General features: G+C 43.6%; 1 protein-coding gene across 1 annotated transcript; it reads left to right on the top strand.

Annotated features, from left to right (window-relative positions):
* Nucleotides 1-11,245: 11,245 nt before the first annotated feature.
* On the top strand, nt 11,246-14,838 carry LOC109221543. The gene is made up of 5 exons (XM_019386019.1): nt 11,246-12,230; nt 12,588-12,879; nt 12,982-13,226; nt 13,268-13,707; nt 14,005-14,838. The coding sequence occupies exons 1-5, from the start codon at nt 11,246-11,248 to the stop codon at nt 14,836-14,838; spliced, it is 2,796 nt and encodes a 931-aa protein (XP_019241564.1).
* Nucleotides 14,839-15,725: the final 887 nt, after the last annotated feature.

The following is a 15,725-nucleotide window of genomic DNA, read 5'->3' as shown; positions in this document are numbered from 1 at the left end:
GTTATAATGAAAAGGTATAAATTTGGCTTTCCTAGCTCCCATTAGTAGGCGTCATCACGACTCCCCGAGGGTGGAAAAATTCGGGGTCGTGACAACAAGGATGATTTGTACAAGTTCTGACAATAAACATCATATTCTTATAATGCAACTTTCATCTCTAGAAACAGAAAGGCGTCCTTTTAAATTTTTCGAAAAATAGTTTTAATATGCTTGTGTTTTACAATGACAATAAATTAATTACATGGCTAAACAATATCGCAATATGCATGGCAAACTATATGTTTTACTTTTAAGAGGGAGAAGCCAAAGCTATAGAAATAAATATACACCAAATTAAAAACGTCATATGTAAAGAGGTATATATGATACTACCACATTGACCATTTATACACTATAAATAAGATACTTTCTAATTTAAGTAAATTGATCATCTTTATAGGTTAAGGCGATATCATTTTGAATTCAAGTATTCTGTGAGTGTAATACCATTAATTTCTAGATTTAAATGATTGTTGTATTTTTATCACATCAAATACTTTGCAATGATCATTTCCTTGTGTTAATAAATTTAGTTAGTTGTTCTTTTACATAAGATTTCTGACTAAAGATTTACGTGCAACGCACGTACATAGTAACTAGTTATTATAAAAGCACGAATATAACGTCGGTTTACAAAAATATCCTTTAAAAATTAAATTATCTCTTTAATACAATGTACAAAAACGTAATCAATAGATTCCTCTTAAAGGTCAAATAACTATAGGAGTCTATTTACTTTACTTTCCCTTCAATGGAGCAATCCTGTGGAGACGTTGAGTTATATATGGAAAAGCGATTAAATGTTTTAATTGATTTAGAAATCTTAAATATTCACAAAACTGATATAAAAGAAACTTCAGTACTAAGCTCTTTAAACATTTATGATATGTTAAACGAAGTGGAAAATTCCTATTATCCGTCTTAATTGATATTAGTTCGTATAATGTTAAAAACTAATTAAGTTAGATATCTGTGACGACCCGACCCGTCGTCCCATGAGTTACCGCTTCGTTACCCCCCCCCCCCCTTCTACTTCTTTATGCTTCATTATCCGTGTTTTATGTGGTTGAGTTGATTGGGTTGAGTTCGGAGTGAATTTGGTAAGAATTGAGACACTTAGTCTCTTTAAGGAAGGCTTAGTTTGGAAAAGTCAACCGGATGTTGACTTATGCCTTAAAGGGCTCGGATGTGATTTCCGATGTTTCAGTTAGCTTCGGGGGGATGATTTGGGACTTAGGAGTGTGATCGGAAGTGGTTTTGGAGGTCCGGCGTAGAATTAGGCTTGAATTGGCGAAGTTAGTATTTTGGCGATTTTCGGTTGATAGGTAAGATTTTGATCCGAGGGTCGGAATGGAATTCCGAGAGTTGCTGTAGCTTCGTTATGTGATTGGAATGTGTGTGTAAAATTTCAGGTCATTTGGATGTGGTTTGGTTGGATTTTTGATCAAATGCGTGTTTCGGAAGTTTTTGGAAAACTTAGGTTTGAATTCGATGTGAATTGATGGTTTTGGTGTTGTTTGAGGTGTTTTGATGATTGGAACAAGTTTGGATAATGTTTTAGGATGTATTGGTGCCTTTGGTTGAGGTCCCGGGGTCCTCGGGGTGATTTCGGATAGCTAACGGGAAGAGTTTTGGACTTATGCAATTGCAGATTTTCTGCTGCTTCTGGTGTTTTCGCACATGCGATTTGGGGATCGCAGGTGCGGTATCGCAGATGTGGAAATGTGGATCGCAGAAGCAGAAGGGCTGAGGGAGACTTGGAACCGCAGATACGGAAGAAGGGCCGCACCTGCGGAGCCGCAGATGCGGCTATTAGACCGCAGGTGCGATTTTTGGTCTGGGCAGCTGTTTCCGCAGAAGCGGTCGAGGTGGCCGCATCTGCTAAGCCGCAGATGCGGAAATTTTTATCGCAGAAGCGACTTCTGGGATTAAATGAGATTCCGCAGATGCGGAGGGATGACCGCAGAAGCGGGTATTTGACCGCAGATGCGGTTATGACTGGGCAGAAGGTATAAATGGTTCTTCTTCGCGATTTTTGAAGGGTTTATTCATTTTAACTTCGGACTTAGAGATTTTTGGCGACTTTGAAGAGGGATTTCAAGTGAACTTCGATAAGGTAAGGATTTTTGACCTAAAACACAATTTTATGGTGATATTTCATGAATTAGGACTGAAAATTAAGGAATTTATGGACTAAAAATGGAGGTTTAGGGCTTGAGTTTAAGAGAGTTTAAATTGGGGATTTGAGGGGTCAATTGAACTCCGATTCTTGTGTTTTTTATATGTATGGACTCGTGGGGAGATAAGGAATCTAATGAAGTAAAATTTCTGAGTTTCGAGAAGTGGGTCCGGGGCTCGGGTTTTGCTAATTTCGGGATTTTTGATATTTTTCGATTGTTTTCGCTTGGGTTTTGTTCCCTTAGCCTATTGTGATGTATTTGTTCTGGTTTTGGTCAAATTCGACGCGCGAGGAGGCCGATTTGAGAGGCAAGGGCATAGCAAGCTAGAGCTTTAGCCGGTTCGAGGTGAGTAATGATTGTAAATGATGTCCTGAGGGTTTAAAACCCCGGATTTGCACAACGTAGTGCTATGTTGAGGTGAGACACAGGCTGTACGATGAGCGTGGGGTCCATTGCTACTGGGGATTGTGACTTGGTCCGTCCCGATTGATGATTTCACCGTATTTTTGTCTAAGATTTAATTATTATAATTTGGGTTAGTTGCCATGTTTGGGGCCTTGCGCCGACTTGTAGAACCCTTAGGGGCATTATGACTGATTTTCCTCACTTTACTTATTAAAATTATATCCTCAGTCATGTTTCTATTTGTTTAAAACAATATGAACCGGTTTTATCAATGCTAAATCCTAAATGAGGGGAAAATATGGGCTGGGATCCCTACCTTATATTATTGTGCCGAGAGACTGTGAGTAAAATGACCGAGAGGGGTTGAGAACCCAATAGTGAGGATGTTATATATGTTATGGATCGGGCTGCACGCCGTAGCAAATGTTTTATGTGGATCGGGCTGCGCGCCGCAGCGATATAGCGCTTGGGCTGTAGGAGCCCCTCCCGGAGTCTGCACATCCCCAGTGAGCGCAGTCGACTATTTATATGGATCGGATTGTGCGCCACAGCGATGTACGGATCGGGCTGCACGCCGCAGCGGTTATTTTTATTTTGGTTATTATGAGAGATATATGGTTACTGTGTACGAGGAACAGAATTATACTTGTTAAATACCTGATAAACTACCTGTCTTACTGATTTAAGGATATTTCACTTGACTTATTCACTATTTTTTGCTGCTTTGAGTTGATTTGCTGCTTGATATAGAACTGCTTAGTGCCTTTACGTGATTTTTTGCTGTCAGCCATTATTTATGATTATTACTCACTGGGTCAGAGTACTCACATTACTCCCTGCACCTTGCGTGCAGATCCAGGTGTTCCCGAGGCATAGAGAGAGCTTTTCTGTTATTCATCATTTACCGGAGTCATCGAGGTAGCTGCATGGCGTCCGCAGACCCGATTTCTCCTTCTATCTTCTTTATTTTCAGTATTCTTAGACTATCTCTGTATTAGGCTGTGTAAAGACTTGTGATTGAGGCTCTTGGCTTGTGACACCGGATCGGTGGGCTATGTGGTGATGTTATTATGATTTCCGCACATTTTATCCACTGTTTCAGACTTCTATTTATGTTAAATTGGTACTTAAACCTTGTTAGTTGTTAATGAACCCTATAAAAGAGGGGTTGTGATTGATAATTGGTCGGGCTTGCCTAGCAATGTGTTGGGCGCCATCACGACCGGGGTTGGGGTCGTGACAAGTTTGTATCAGAGCCTAGGTTACCTTGGTCTCGCAAGTCATGAGCCGGTTTAGTAGAGTCTCGCGGATCGGTACGGAGACGTCTGTATTTATCCTCGAGAGGCTGCAGAACCTTTAGGAAAACTTCATATTCTTGAAATTTTTGTCGTGCGAACTTGTTGATCCAAGTACTAAACTTCTCTTTATTCTATTCCCTCACAGATGGTGAGGACTCGCGCTACCGGACGAGGTGGACGACCACCAGTAGCACCCACCACCCACTGAGGCCACCAGAAGTCGTGGACGCGGTCGTGGACGTGGCAGAGGTAGAGTAGTGAGGGCAGCACCTGTTGATCCACCAGCTGCCCCAGCTTCAGATCAGACTCCAGCTGCACCAGTTCAGGCACCAGCTGTGCCCATTGTGATTCCAGGTCTACGGGAGACCTTGACACAGATCTTGACAGTTTGCACTGGCCTGGCTCAGGCAGTTTCAGCCACCACAGCAACAGGTACTTCGCAGGCCGGGGGAGGCAACCAGACCCCCACTGCTCGCACACCTGAGCAGGTAGTGCAGGGACTACAGACGCCAGAGGCACCTCTAACTCAGCCGGTTGCACCAGTGCAGGAGTTCAGGGTTCCAGTTATACCGGAGGATGAGCAGCGTCGTCTTGAGAGGTTTGGTAGACTCCAGCCTCCGACATTCAGTGGTGCTGAGGGAGAGGATGCCCAGGGTTTTCTTGACAGGTGTCAGCGGATGCTCCGTACAGTAGGGATTCTTGAGTCTAGTGGTGTGGCATTTACCACCTTTCATTTTACTGGGGCTGCCTTCACATGGTGGGAGGCGTATGAGAGGCGTAGGCTGATTGGTGCAGCGCCCCTTTCTTGGCAACAGTTCTCCACTCTCTTCTTGGAGAAGTATGTACCGCAGTCCCGCAAAGAGGAGCTGCGTAGGCAATTTGAGTGGTTGATGCAGGGAGATATAACCGTGACCCAGTATGAGATGAGGTTTTCGGAGTTGGCTCATCATGCCACCTGGATGATTCCGTCAGATCGTGAGAGGATCAGGAGATTTGTGGATGGCCTTAACTACCATCTCCGTATTCTGATGACTAGAGAGAGAGTATTGGGTGCTACGTTCGAGGAGGTGGTGGATATCGCTTGTGAGATCGAGTTAGTTCGCCATCGGGAGCGAGAGGAGAGGGAGGCCAAAAGGCCTCGTGGATCGGGCAATTACAGTGGTGCTCATCAAGGGGCCAGTTCCAGCATGGTAGAGGTCGTTCTTTCAGGCCTGCTCAGTCGGCCCATCCAGAGTATCGTGGGGCATATTTAGGTCGTGGTCATCATGGGTCTCAGCAGGGCCAGTCTTCACTCAGCGCCCTCCCAGCTCAGAGTTCATCTCGTGCCCCATCAGCTCAGGGTTCTTCTGCGCCGAGTGCACCTGCTAGTCACTCAGGTGCGAGGGGTTCCCTTCAGTCCCCATCTCTAGCGTCGGGTAGTTGTTATGAGTGCAGAGAGTTTGGTCACATGAGGAGGCAGTGTCCTCGACTTCGTGACGGTCAGCATCAGCAGAGGGGTCAGCCCTCGACTTCTGCCCTAGTTACTTCACCACCCGCCCAGCCAGCTAGGGGTGGAGATCAGGCAGTCAGGGGTGGCCCCAGAGGGGGAGGTGGATCAGGCGGTGACCAAGCTCGTTTTTATGCTATTCCAGGCAGGACAGATTTCATTGCTTCGGATGCTGTCATTACAGGTATTGTTTCAGTCTGCCACAGGGATGCCTCTGTATTAATTGATCACGGTTCCACCTATTCTTATGTGTCATCATACTTTGCTTGTTATTTGGGTACGCCCCGTGAGTTTCTTGCTTTACATGTTCATGTATCTAACCCGGTGGGCGATAATGTTGTTGTAGACCGTGTGTACTGGTCGTGTGTGGTGACTATTGGGGGTCTGGAGACCCGAGTGGATCTTTTATTATTGAGTATAGTGGATTTCGATGTTATTTTGGGCCTAGATTGGTTGTCTCCGTGTCGTGCTATTCTGGACTGTCATGCTAAAACGGTCACATTGGCTATACCGGGTGTGCCACGGATCGAGTGGCGAGATGTAACTGATTATGTTCCTAGTAGAGTGATCTCTTTCTTGAAGGCCCAGCATATGGTTGGGAAAGGTTGTCTTTCGTATCTTGCCTTTGTGAGGGATGTCGGAGCTGAGGCTCCCGATATTGATTCTGTTCTAGTTGTGAGGGATTTCCCTGATGTTTCTCCTGCAGACTTGTCGGGTATGCCACCAGACAGGGATATTGATTTTGGTATTGACCTGGTGCCGGGCACTCAGTCCATTTCTATTCCGTCGTATCGTATGGCACCAGCGGAGTTGAAGGAGTTAAAGGAGCAGCTTCAGGAACTTCTTGACAAGGGTTTCATTCGGCCCAGTGTGTCGCCTTGGGGCAAGGATGGCACTATGAGGATGTGCATTGATTATAGGCAATTGAACAAGGTAACAATTAAGAACAAGTATCCCTTACCTCGCGTTGATGATTTAATCGACCAGCTTCAGGGAGCGAGGGTATTCTCAAAGATTGATCTCCGTTTGGGTTATCACCAATTGATGATCAGGGGTTCGGATATTCTTAAGACGGCCTTCAGGACCAGATATGGTCACTATGAGTTCCTGGTTATGTCTTTAGGACTGACCAATGCCCCAGCAACGTTCATGCATTTGATGAACAGCGTGTTCCGGCCTTATCTTGACTCATTTGTCATAGTTTTCATTGATGATATTCTGGTATATTCGCGCACTCAGGAGGAGCACGCGGAGCATTTGAGAGTTGTGTTGCAGAGATTGAGGGAGGAGAAGCTTTATGCAAAGTTCTCCAAGTATGAGTTTTGGCTCAGTTCAGTAGCATTCTTGGGACACGCGGTGTCCAGTGAGGGTATTCAGGTTGATCTAAAGAAGATAGAGGCGGTTCAGAGTTGGCCCAGACCGTCCTCAGCCACAGAGATTCGCAGCTTTCTTGGTTTGGCAGGCTATTATCGCCGGTTTGTTCAGGGATTCTTATCTATCGCATCGCCCTTGACCAAGTTGACTCGGAAGGGTGTTTCATTCGTATGGTCGGACGAGTGTGAGGAGAGCTTTCAGAAGCTCAAGACAGCCTTGACCACAACTCCAGTATTGGTTTTGCCATCAGCTTCAGGTTCATATACCGTGTATTGTGATGCTTCGAGAGTAGGGATTGGTTGTGTGTTGATGCAGGAGGGTAGAGTTATTGCTTATGCTTCTCGTCAGTTGAAGCCCCATGAGAAGAACTACCCCGTTCACAACTTGGAGTTGGCTGCCATAGTTCACGCGTTGAAGATTTGGAGGCATTATTTGTATGGTGTATCTTGTGAGGTGTTCACCGATCATCACAGTCTTGAGCATTTGTTCAAGCAAAAGGATCTTAATTTGAGGCAGCGGAGGTGGTTGGAGTTACTTAAGGATTATGACATCACTATATTGTACCATCCAGGAAAGGCCAATGTGGTGGCCGATGCTTTGAGCCGAAAGGCAGCGAGTATGGGGAGTTTGGCATATATTCCAGTTGGGGAGAGACCTCTTGCGGTTGATGTTCAGGCTTTGGCCAATGGGTTCGTGAGATTGGATAATTCAGAGCCCAGTCGGGTATTGGCTTGTGTGATTTCTCGGTCTTCCCTATATGAGCGCATCAGAGAGTGCCAGTATGATGATCCACACTTGCTTGTCCTTAGGGATAGAGTTCAGCATGATGATGCCAGAGATGTGACTATTGGAGATGATGGGGTGATGAGGATGCAGGGCCGGATTTGTGTGCCCAATGCGGATGGGCTTCGGGAGTTGATTCTAGAGGAGGCCCATAGCTCGCGATATTCTATCCATCTAGGAGCCGCGAAGATGTATCAGGATCTGAGACAGCGTTACTGGTTGAGGAAAATGAAGAAATATTTTGTGGGATTTGTAGCTCGGTGTCTCAATTGTAAGCAGGTGAAATATGAGCATCAGAGACCGGGTGGCTTGCTTCAGCGGATGGATATACCCGAGTGGAAGTGGGAGCGGATCACTATGGACTTAGTAGTTGGGCTTCCACGGACTTTGAAGAAATTCGATGCTATTTGGGTGATTGTGGATAGGCTGACTGATGTGCCGGAGAATTTCGGCATATTTCAATGCAAATTGCTTAGATTTTAGCTTGTTTTGAATGTAATTATCTCCTATACTTATGTATTTTTAGTGTTTTTTCAGTACATGAGGTTTAAGGACCTAAGAGCATGGAAATGAAAGCAAAAAGCCGCAAAAAGACAAGAAAAGAGCAAAATGCAGCACAAATCTGGAACTACAGTCCAAGATGCGATCGCAAATCCTACATGCGAGCCGCATAATGTGCAAAGGATCGCAAACCAAAACAGAATGTTGGCCAAAGTCCAGTGCAAGAAATGCGGTCTAGAATGCGATCGCATAACAGGTTTGCGGACCGTATAATGGACCGCAAACTCATGGAGAGAAATGCTGATGGTGGAAAATACGACGCAAAATGCGATCGCATATTTGGAATGCGGACCGCAAATCAACGATGCGACGACGGCCTGGAAACTAGGGTTCTGAAGTGCGATGGGCATGAAGAGAATGCGGACCACATGTCTGTTATGCTACAGATATGCGGTCGCATATTTAACCTGAAAGGGCATTTTTGTCCGTTTTTGTCCCAAATTTTGGCCCTCTATAAATAGATTTATTGGGGTTTTGTGGGCTCAGCTGGTCTGACTTTGAGACTACAATACAAGGCTTTAATATTCCTCTCTTTTGGAAGCTTTTGGGTTAAGAATCTTTCACTTTGTAAGCTTTATGGCATTTAATATTCTCTTGTTTTTGTATTTTAGTATGAGTAGCTAACTTTAAATACTAAGGTTGTGGACCCTAAATGGGTGTTATGTTAATGGGTGTTTAACATTGAATATATATATAATGGTTAGTTGATATTTATTTACTTCTCATTCTTCATTTATTGTTGGTGGTTGCAAACATTAACAAGTGCCATTAAATTCTTGCTTTGCTTGGGAAAGTGAGTTAGAATTTGGTAGAAGTAAATATCAAAGACTCAAGGATTTAAACCTTGTTTAATAGAATCACTTAGGAATAAGTGGGTTTTATTTGGCAAATATTGATTGTTATTAATTGCAACTCTTTTATATTTGGAAAAATCATAAAGAGGAAATACTACCCAACTATTGGAAAATATTAGGTAGTCATTTAGACATCATTTGCATATCAAAAGGACCTTCCATTAGAAATATATCATATTAACACCGATAACATTACACTTCATTAAAGGGGACACAACCTTGGTTTCTCTAATCAAATTATATACATTCTCAACATTACAATTAGTCATTACTTCAAACCAAAATCATTTCATACTCTTGTTACCATTAACTGAATAGAATTACGACTTTAGTCAAGTAACACACTATTTGAGTAACCTTTTCACTCCTATTCCCTGTGGGATTCGACCCCAACCTTGTTGAGTTATTATTTTTGACATCGACCGCCTTACACTATTTATTAAAGTGTAATTTGAGCGTATCAAATTTTGGCGCCGTTGCCGGGGAATACGATTTTGAAATTACTAATTAGTGTGTGCTTTACTTTACGTCTTATTCTATTCCATCACACTTCGCTTGTTTTGCATGGTGTTGATAGGAAGACATGTAAGACTACGAGGAAGAAGTGGATGAAAATCCTTTTGCGGACATAGATGAGTACATAGAGGATACAAATGTTATTGTACCTCCGGTTGTTGGTGCTTCAACTTTCAAAGTGGAACATGGTCTAATCCTAATGCTCAAAGCGGAGGGGTTTTTCAGGAATTCCACTAATGATGATCCAACACAAGACCTTAGGAACTTCTTGGGAGTATGTGTTATGCATAAGCTGAACAATGTCTCAGATGATGCCCTAAGGTTGAGGGTGTTCAAGTACTCACTAGCTGGAGACGCAAGGAGGTGGCTCCAAAACTTGCCACCAAATTCCATCCGTTCTTGGCCTGAACTTGTCCGAGCATTTTTAGCTAAATGGTTCCCGCAGAGCAAGAAATCTGAACTTCGGGATAAAATTTTCTTCTTCAAGCAACAGCTGGGGGAACATCTACATGAGGCATGGGATCGATTCAAATTATATTTGGTGAGGTCTCCCAATCATGGTTTTTCGGACTCTATTTTGTTGGAGAAATTTTACATGGGTTTGGATCCTATAAACCAATCTATAGCGAAAAATGCAGCTGACGGATCTTTTATGGACAAATCATTCGCAAGGGTCACACAAATACTTGACAAAATGGCAAAACATAATCAAACTTGGCACTCTGAGGATACCACAGGTGAAATTGCATATGGTTCGCCTTCCTTGACCAACCTGATTAAGGAGAATCAAGAGAGAGATCAAATAATCGCAGGGCTTGCCACAAATGTCAATGTGTTGACAAAAATGTTCACGGAAAGCCAAACAAAGAAGGTGAATATGGTGGAGGATGTGCAACCCACATCAAATGAAGATTTTGAGGAAGCAAACTACATCAACAACTCTCAAGGAGGGTATCAAAGGCAACAATACCAAGGTCAAGGACAATAAAATCAATGGAGGCCTAACCCGCAAGGGCAAGGCAACCAACAATGGCGAAATGACCAAAGTGGCTCAAATCAAGGAAATTAGAATAACAACAACAACTTCACAAATCAGAGTTCAAATCCTTATGTTCCCCCAAAGGGTCAATACTCAAATCAAGGTTCATCAAGTGATTCAAAGTTGGAAAGCATGCTTGAACGGGTATTACAAAATCAAGAGATGTCCGACACTTCTATGAGGAATATGACCGAACTTGTTGGCTCTTATACCGCATCCATTCAAAAATTAGAAATGGAAATGAGAGACCTCTCAAGGGAACAAAATCCAAAGCAAAAAGGGACACTTCCAAGTGACACAATTGCGAATCCAAAGGGTAGTGGGAGTGGTCCAACTTCTCACATCATGGCAATTACTACTCAGAGTGGGAAGGTACTACAAGGAGAGGGTGAACAAGTGATTGAAGTAGATGAGTCCGAACAAGGGGTTGAGGTTGAAGAGCCAAGTGTTGTCGAAGTTGAAAAGATTTCGGAAGATGTGCAAGTGCAAAAAGAGAACCAGGAAGAGGTAAAGGAAAAGGTAAAAGAGATACCAAAAACTCTTCCACCTATTCCTAGACCTCCTCCCCCATTCCCTCAAAGACTCGCGAGGAAGGTTGATGATAGCAAACTCAAAAAGTTCTACGACATTCTCAGGCAATTATATGTGAATATTCCATTTGTGGAAGCATTTCAAGAGATGCCTGGGTTTGCTAGATATTTGAAAATTTGATGACTAAGAAGAGAACCACCAAAAATGAAGTGGTAAATGTGACTCACCGGGTTAGTTCCATCATTGCAACATCCACCGTCCAAAAGAAAGAAGACCCGGGAGCCTTCACCATTCCTTGTACCATTGGAGCACATGATTTTGCAAGAGCCCTTTGTGATAATGGGGCTAGCATCAACTTGATGCCTCTTGCCATTTACAAGGGAGAAGGATTAGGTATGCCAAAGCCCACAAGTATGAGACTGCAAATGGCCGATCGTTCCATCAAACGAACGGTGGGAATTTTTGATGATGTACTTGTGAAGGTGGGAAAATTTCATTTACTCGCCGACTTCGTAATCCTTAATTGTGAGGTTGACAAAGAGATCCCTATCATTTTGGGGAGACCATTCCTTGCCACTGGAAGAGCACTAATGGATTCGGAACGGAATGAGATCAAATTCCGTGTGAATGATGAAGAGGTTACATTCCAAGCAAGCAAAGGTATGAAACTACCGCATGAGTATGAAAGCATCTCGGTGATCGATGTTGTTGATGAAGTAGAGGATGCGGTTGAAATGAAAATGGAAGAACAATGCCTCGGCGAGGCATTGGCGGCTATTTTGGTGAACTTTGATGGTGAAGATATGGAGGGGTATATGGAATCGGTAAATGCATTGGAGGGGCTTGGGTCCTACACTTATGCTCCGGCAAAGCTCTCTCTCGACTTGGAGAATAGAGCTACTCCACCCGCAAAGCCTTCCATCATCGAACCTCTGCAACTAGAGCTCAAACCACTTCCACCACACTTGAGGTATAAATTTCTTGGCTCAAATGATACTTTACCGGTAATAGTTTCTTCTTTGTTGAATGATGTGCAAGTAGAACAATTGTTGGAAGTCTTGAAGGAGCATAGGCAAGCCATCGGATGGACAATCGTGGACATCCGTGGGATTCCCGTGGGAATTTATGAGCACAAAATCCAATTGGAGAGTGAAACGAAACCAAGTGTGGAACATCAATGACGGTTGAACCCGTCAATGAAAGAGGTGGTAAAGAAATAAATCATCAAATGGTTGGATGCCGGGGTAGTCTACCCCATTGCCGATAGTTCTTGGGTGAGCCCGGTGCAATGTGTGCCGAAAAAGGGAGGCATGACCGTACTTGAAAATGAGAAAAATGAGCTCATCCCTACAAGAACGGTGACCGGTTGGAGGGTGTGTATGGATTATCGGAAGCTCAACAGTGCCACATGCAAAGACCATTTCCCTATGCCTTTTATTGATCAAATGCTTGATCGGCTAGCGGGAAGGTCATTCTATTGTTTCCTTGATGGATATTCCGGCTACAACCAAATCAACATAGCATTGGAGGATCAAGAGAAGACGACATTCACTTGCCCCTATGGAACTTTTGCCTTTAGCCGGATGCCATTTGGTTTATGCAACGCTCCGGCTACTTTTCAAAGATGCATGATGTCCATTTTCTCCGACATGGTAGAGGATTTTCTAGAAGTCTTCATGGACGACTTCTCGGTGGTAGGTGATTCTTTTGAGCATTGTCTTAACAATCTTAGACAAGTGCTTAAGAGATGTGAAGAGACCAACCTTGTGCTCAATTGGGAGAAATGTCACTTCATGGTGGATGAAGGCATTGTGTTGGGGCATAAAATTTCCAAACGTGGCATAGAGGTTGACCGGGCAAAGATCGAGATTATTTCTAAGCTTCCTCCACCTACTTCCGTTAAAGGTGTTCGAAGTTTCTTGGGGCATGCCGGGTTCTATAGGCGCTTCATCAAGGATTTTTCCAAGATTGCAAATCCTATGTGCAAACTCCTTGAGAAAGACGCCAAATTTGTGTTTGACGAGAAATGCCTCAAAGCCTTTGAGGAATTGAAGCAAAGGCTCACCACGACACCTATTATTGTCACACCCGATTGGTCTCTTCCTTTCGAGCTCATGTGTGACGCCAGTGGTGTAGCTATTGGAGCAATGCTTGGCCAACGTCACAACAAGGTTCTCCACCCGGTCTATTATGCAAGCAAGACACTCAATGGGCGCAAATGAATTACACGGTAACTGAGCAAGAACTTCTTGCCATTGTCTATGACTTTGAGAAGTTCCGGGCTTATTTGTTAGGATCCAAGGTGATAGTGTACACAGATCATGTCGCTCTTCGCTATCTCATGGCAAAGAAGGATGCAAAGCCTCGGTTGATTCGATGGGTCTTGTTGTTGCAAGAATTTGACTTCGAGGTCAAGGATCGCAAGGGAACTCAAAATCAAGTGGCGGATCATTTATCAAGGCTTGAAGAGGCAGGGAGACCAAAGGGAGATCTTGAAATCAACGATGCATTCCCGGATGAACACATATTGGCACTATCTAGCACTTTTGCTCCTTGGTATGCCGATATTGCTAACTATTTGGTTAGTGACCTTATTCCGGACGGATTGGAATCCTATCAAAAGAAGAAGTTCTTGAGAGACTGCCGGCAATACTATTGGGAGGAACCATTCTTGTTCCGTGTTTGTGCTGACAATATTATCAGAAGGTTCGTTCCAGAAGAAGAGATTCTGCCAATTCTAAAGGCATGCCATGACTCACCGGTTGGGGGTCATCATGGAAGAAATCGAACGGCGGCTAAGGTGCTTGAATGTGGTTACTATTGGCCGTCAATCTATCATTATGCTAATCAAATGGTCAAGGCTTGTGACCAATGTCAAAGGCAAGGATCAATCTCCAAGAGGCATGAAATGCCAATGCACTTTCTGATGGAGATAAAAATCTTCGACGTATGGGGAATTGATTTTATGGGTCCCTTTGTGAGTTATTGTGGGATGAAATATATCTTGGTAGCTCTGGACTATGTGTCCAAATGGGTTAAAGTAATTGCCTTACCAAACAACGAGGCAAGAAGTGTGACTGCATTCTTGAAGAAAAACATATTCACTCGGTTTGGCACTCCTAGGGTCATTCTTGGTGATGGTGGGTCTCATTTCTGTAACAAGGCTTTCACTGGGCTACTAGAGAAGTATGGTGTAAAGCACAAGGTGGCCACACCTTATCATCCCCAATCTAGTGGTCAAGTTGAGGTTTCCAACCGGGAGATCAAGAGCATTCTTGCAAAGATTGTTAATGCAAACAGGACCGACTGGTCAAGGAAGCTAGATGACGCATTGTGGGCATACCGTACGGCGTACAAAACTCCTATTGGTACCTCTCCTTATAGGTTAGTCTTCGGAAAAGCTTGTCATCTACCCGTGAAACTGGAGCACAAGGCCATGTGGGCTTTAAAGAGGTTGAACTTGGACTGGGCTGAAGCTGCAAATTTGAGGCTAACACAACTCAATAAAATGGAGGAATTCCGTTTCCATGCTTATGGAAGTGCAGCTGTGTACAAAGAAAGGATGAAGTTCGTCCATGACAAGAAGATCTTGAAAAGGGAGTTCAAGTCGGGTGACTTGGTTTTGCTCTATAACTCAAGGCTCAAATTGTTTCCGGGCAAGCTCAAATCAAAATGGTCCGGTCCATTCAAAGTGGTCAATGTCTCTCCTTTTGGAGCTGTGAAACTAGCATCGGAAGATGGGCTCCGTACATTCAAAGTCAATGGCCAATGAATCAAGCACTACTTGGGCACAGATGGAGAAAAACACTTAGTGGAATAGTTGGCTCTCCAAGATGGTCCATGCCCGACAAATGAGTGAAGCAAAAGAAAGGCCAACTTCGTCGTGCCGCGACGTTAAATCAAGTGCTTCATGGGAGGCAACCCATGTGTGGTAACACCCTTTGTTGTTCCTTAAATCTTTAATTTTTGATAGAGAAATTTAAAGTGTGTGTTAGAGTGCAGGGGATTCAAAAGATCATAACACTGGGAAGGATTGCATAAGAAAGAGAAGAAAAATCACCGTGTGAAGTTTGCTACACATATGCGGTCGCATTTTCGCTATGCGGACCGCATTTTGGTCGCAAACCAACACAGTGTGTTTGGCTAAAATTGATGAGAAAAATGCGACGAATTGGTGCACTTTGCGGACCGCATCTTCACTATGCGATCGCATAGTGCACCGCATTTTTGGCCCTTCAGCAACTCACTTGAACCCACCGCATAACACTTATGCGGTCGCGTAGTGTGTTATGCGGTGACTTACCCACCGCAAAATTGTCAGGTATGTCTTCGCATCCTTTCATCTCTCACACATTCAAAACTAAACAAGACAAAAAAAATCTAACAGAAGGAAACAAAGCAAAAAAGAACAAAAAAAAGAGGCAAACAATGATAGAAAAGGAAAGGGCAAAACGGCTAGTGACATCTAATAACGGACAAAACCACTTGAGAATTCATCTCCCTAGTGTGTTTGCTCATCTTCACTGGTATGTTTCCTTGCCCTAGTTTTTCATTTTCAATTCACATTTGTTTCTCCTGTGTTTCTTTTCTATTTTCTTTCTTTATTTTTTGATTGAAGTTTTGTGAGTAGTCTTTTGCCCATATTGTGATAATCTCTTG

This window comes from Nicotiana attenuata, unplaced genomic scaffold (genome assembly GCF_001879085.1).
Source record: "Nicotiana attenuata strain UT unplaced genomic scaffold, NIATTr2, whole genome shotgun sequence".
Lineage (NCBI taxonomy): Eukaryota > Viridiplantae > Streptophyta > Magnoliopsida > Solanales > Solanaceae > Nicotiana > Nicotiana attenuata.
Note: the sequence above shows the minus strand (reverse complement) of the source record. Positions and strands in the feature narration are given on the sequence as shown.

Bases quoted from the DNA above. Each gene is read 5' to 3' on its own strand.
- LOC109221543 (XM_019386019.1), top strand. From the start codon at position 11,246: ATGACTAAGAAGAGAACCACCAAAAATGAAGTGGTAAATGTGACTCAC. The intron at 12,880-12,981 runs GTTGGGGCATAA...AGGTGTTCGAAG, and splicing joins ATGGTGGATGAAGGCATTGT to TTTCTTGGGGCATGCCGGGT. The intron at 13,227-13,267 runs GTCACAACAAGG...TATGCAAGCAAG, and splicing joins TGGAGCAATGCTTGGCCAAC to ACACTCAATGGGCGCAAATG.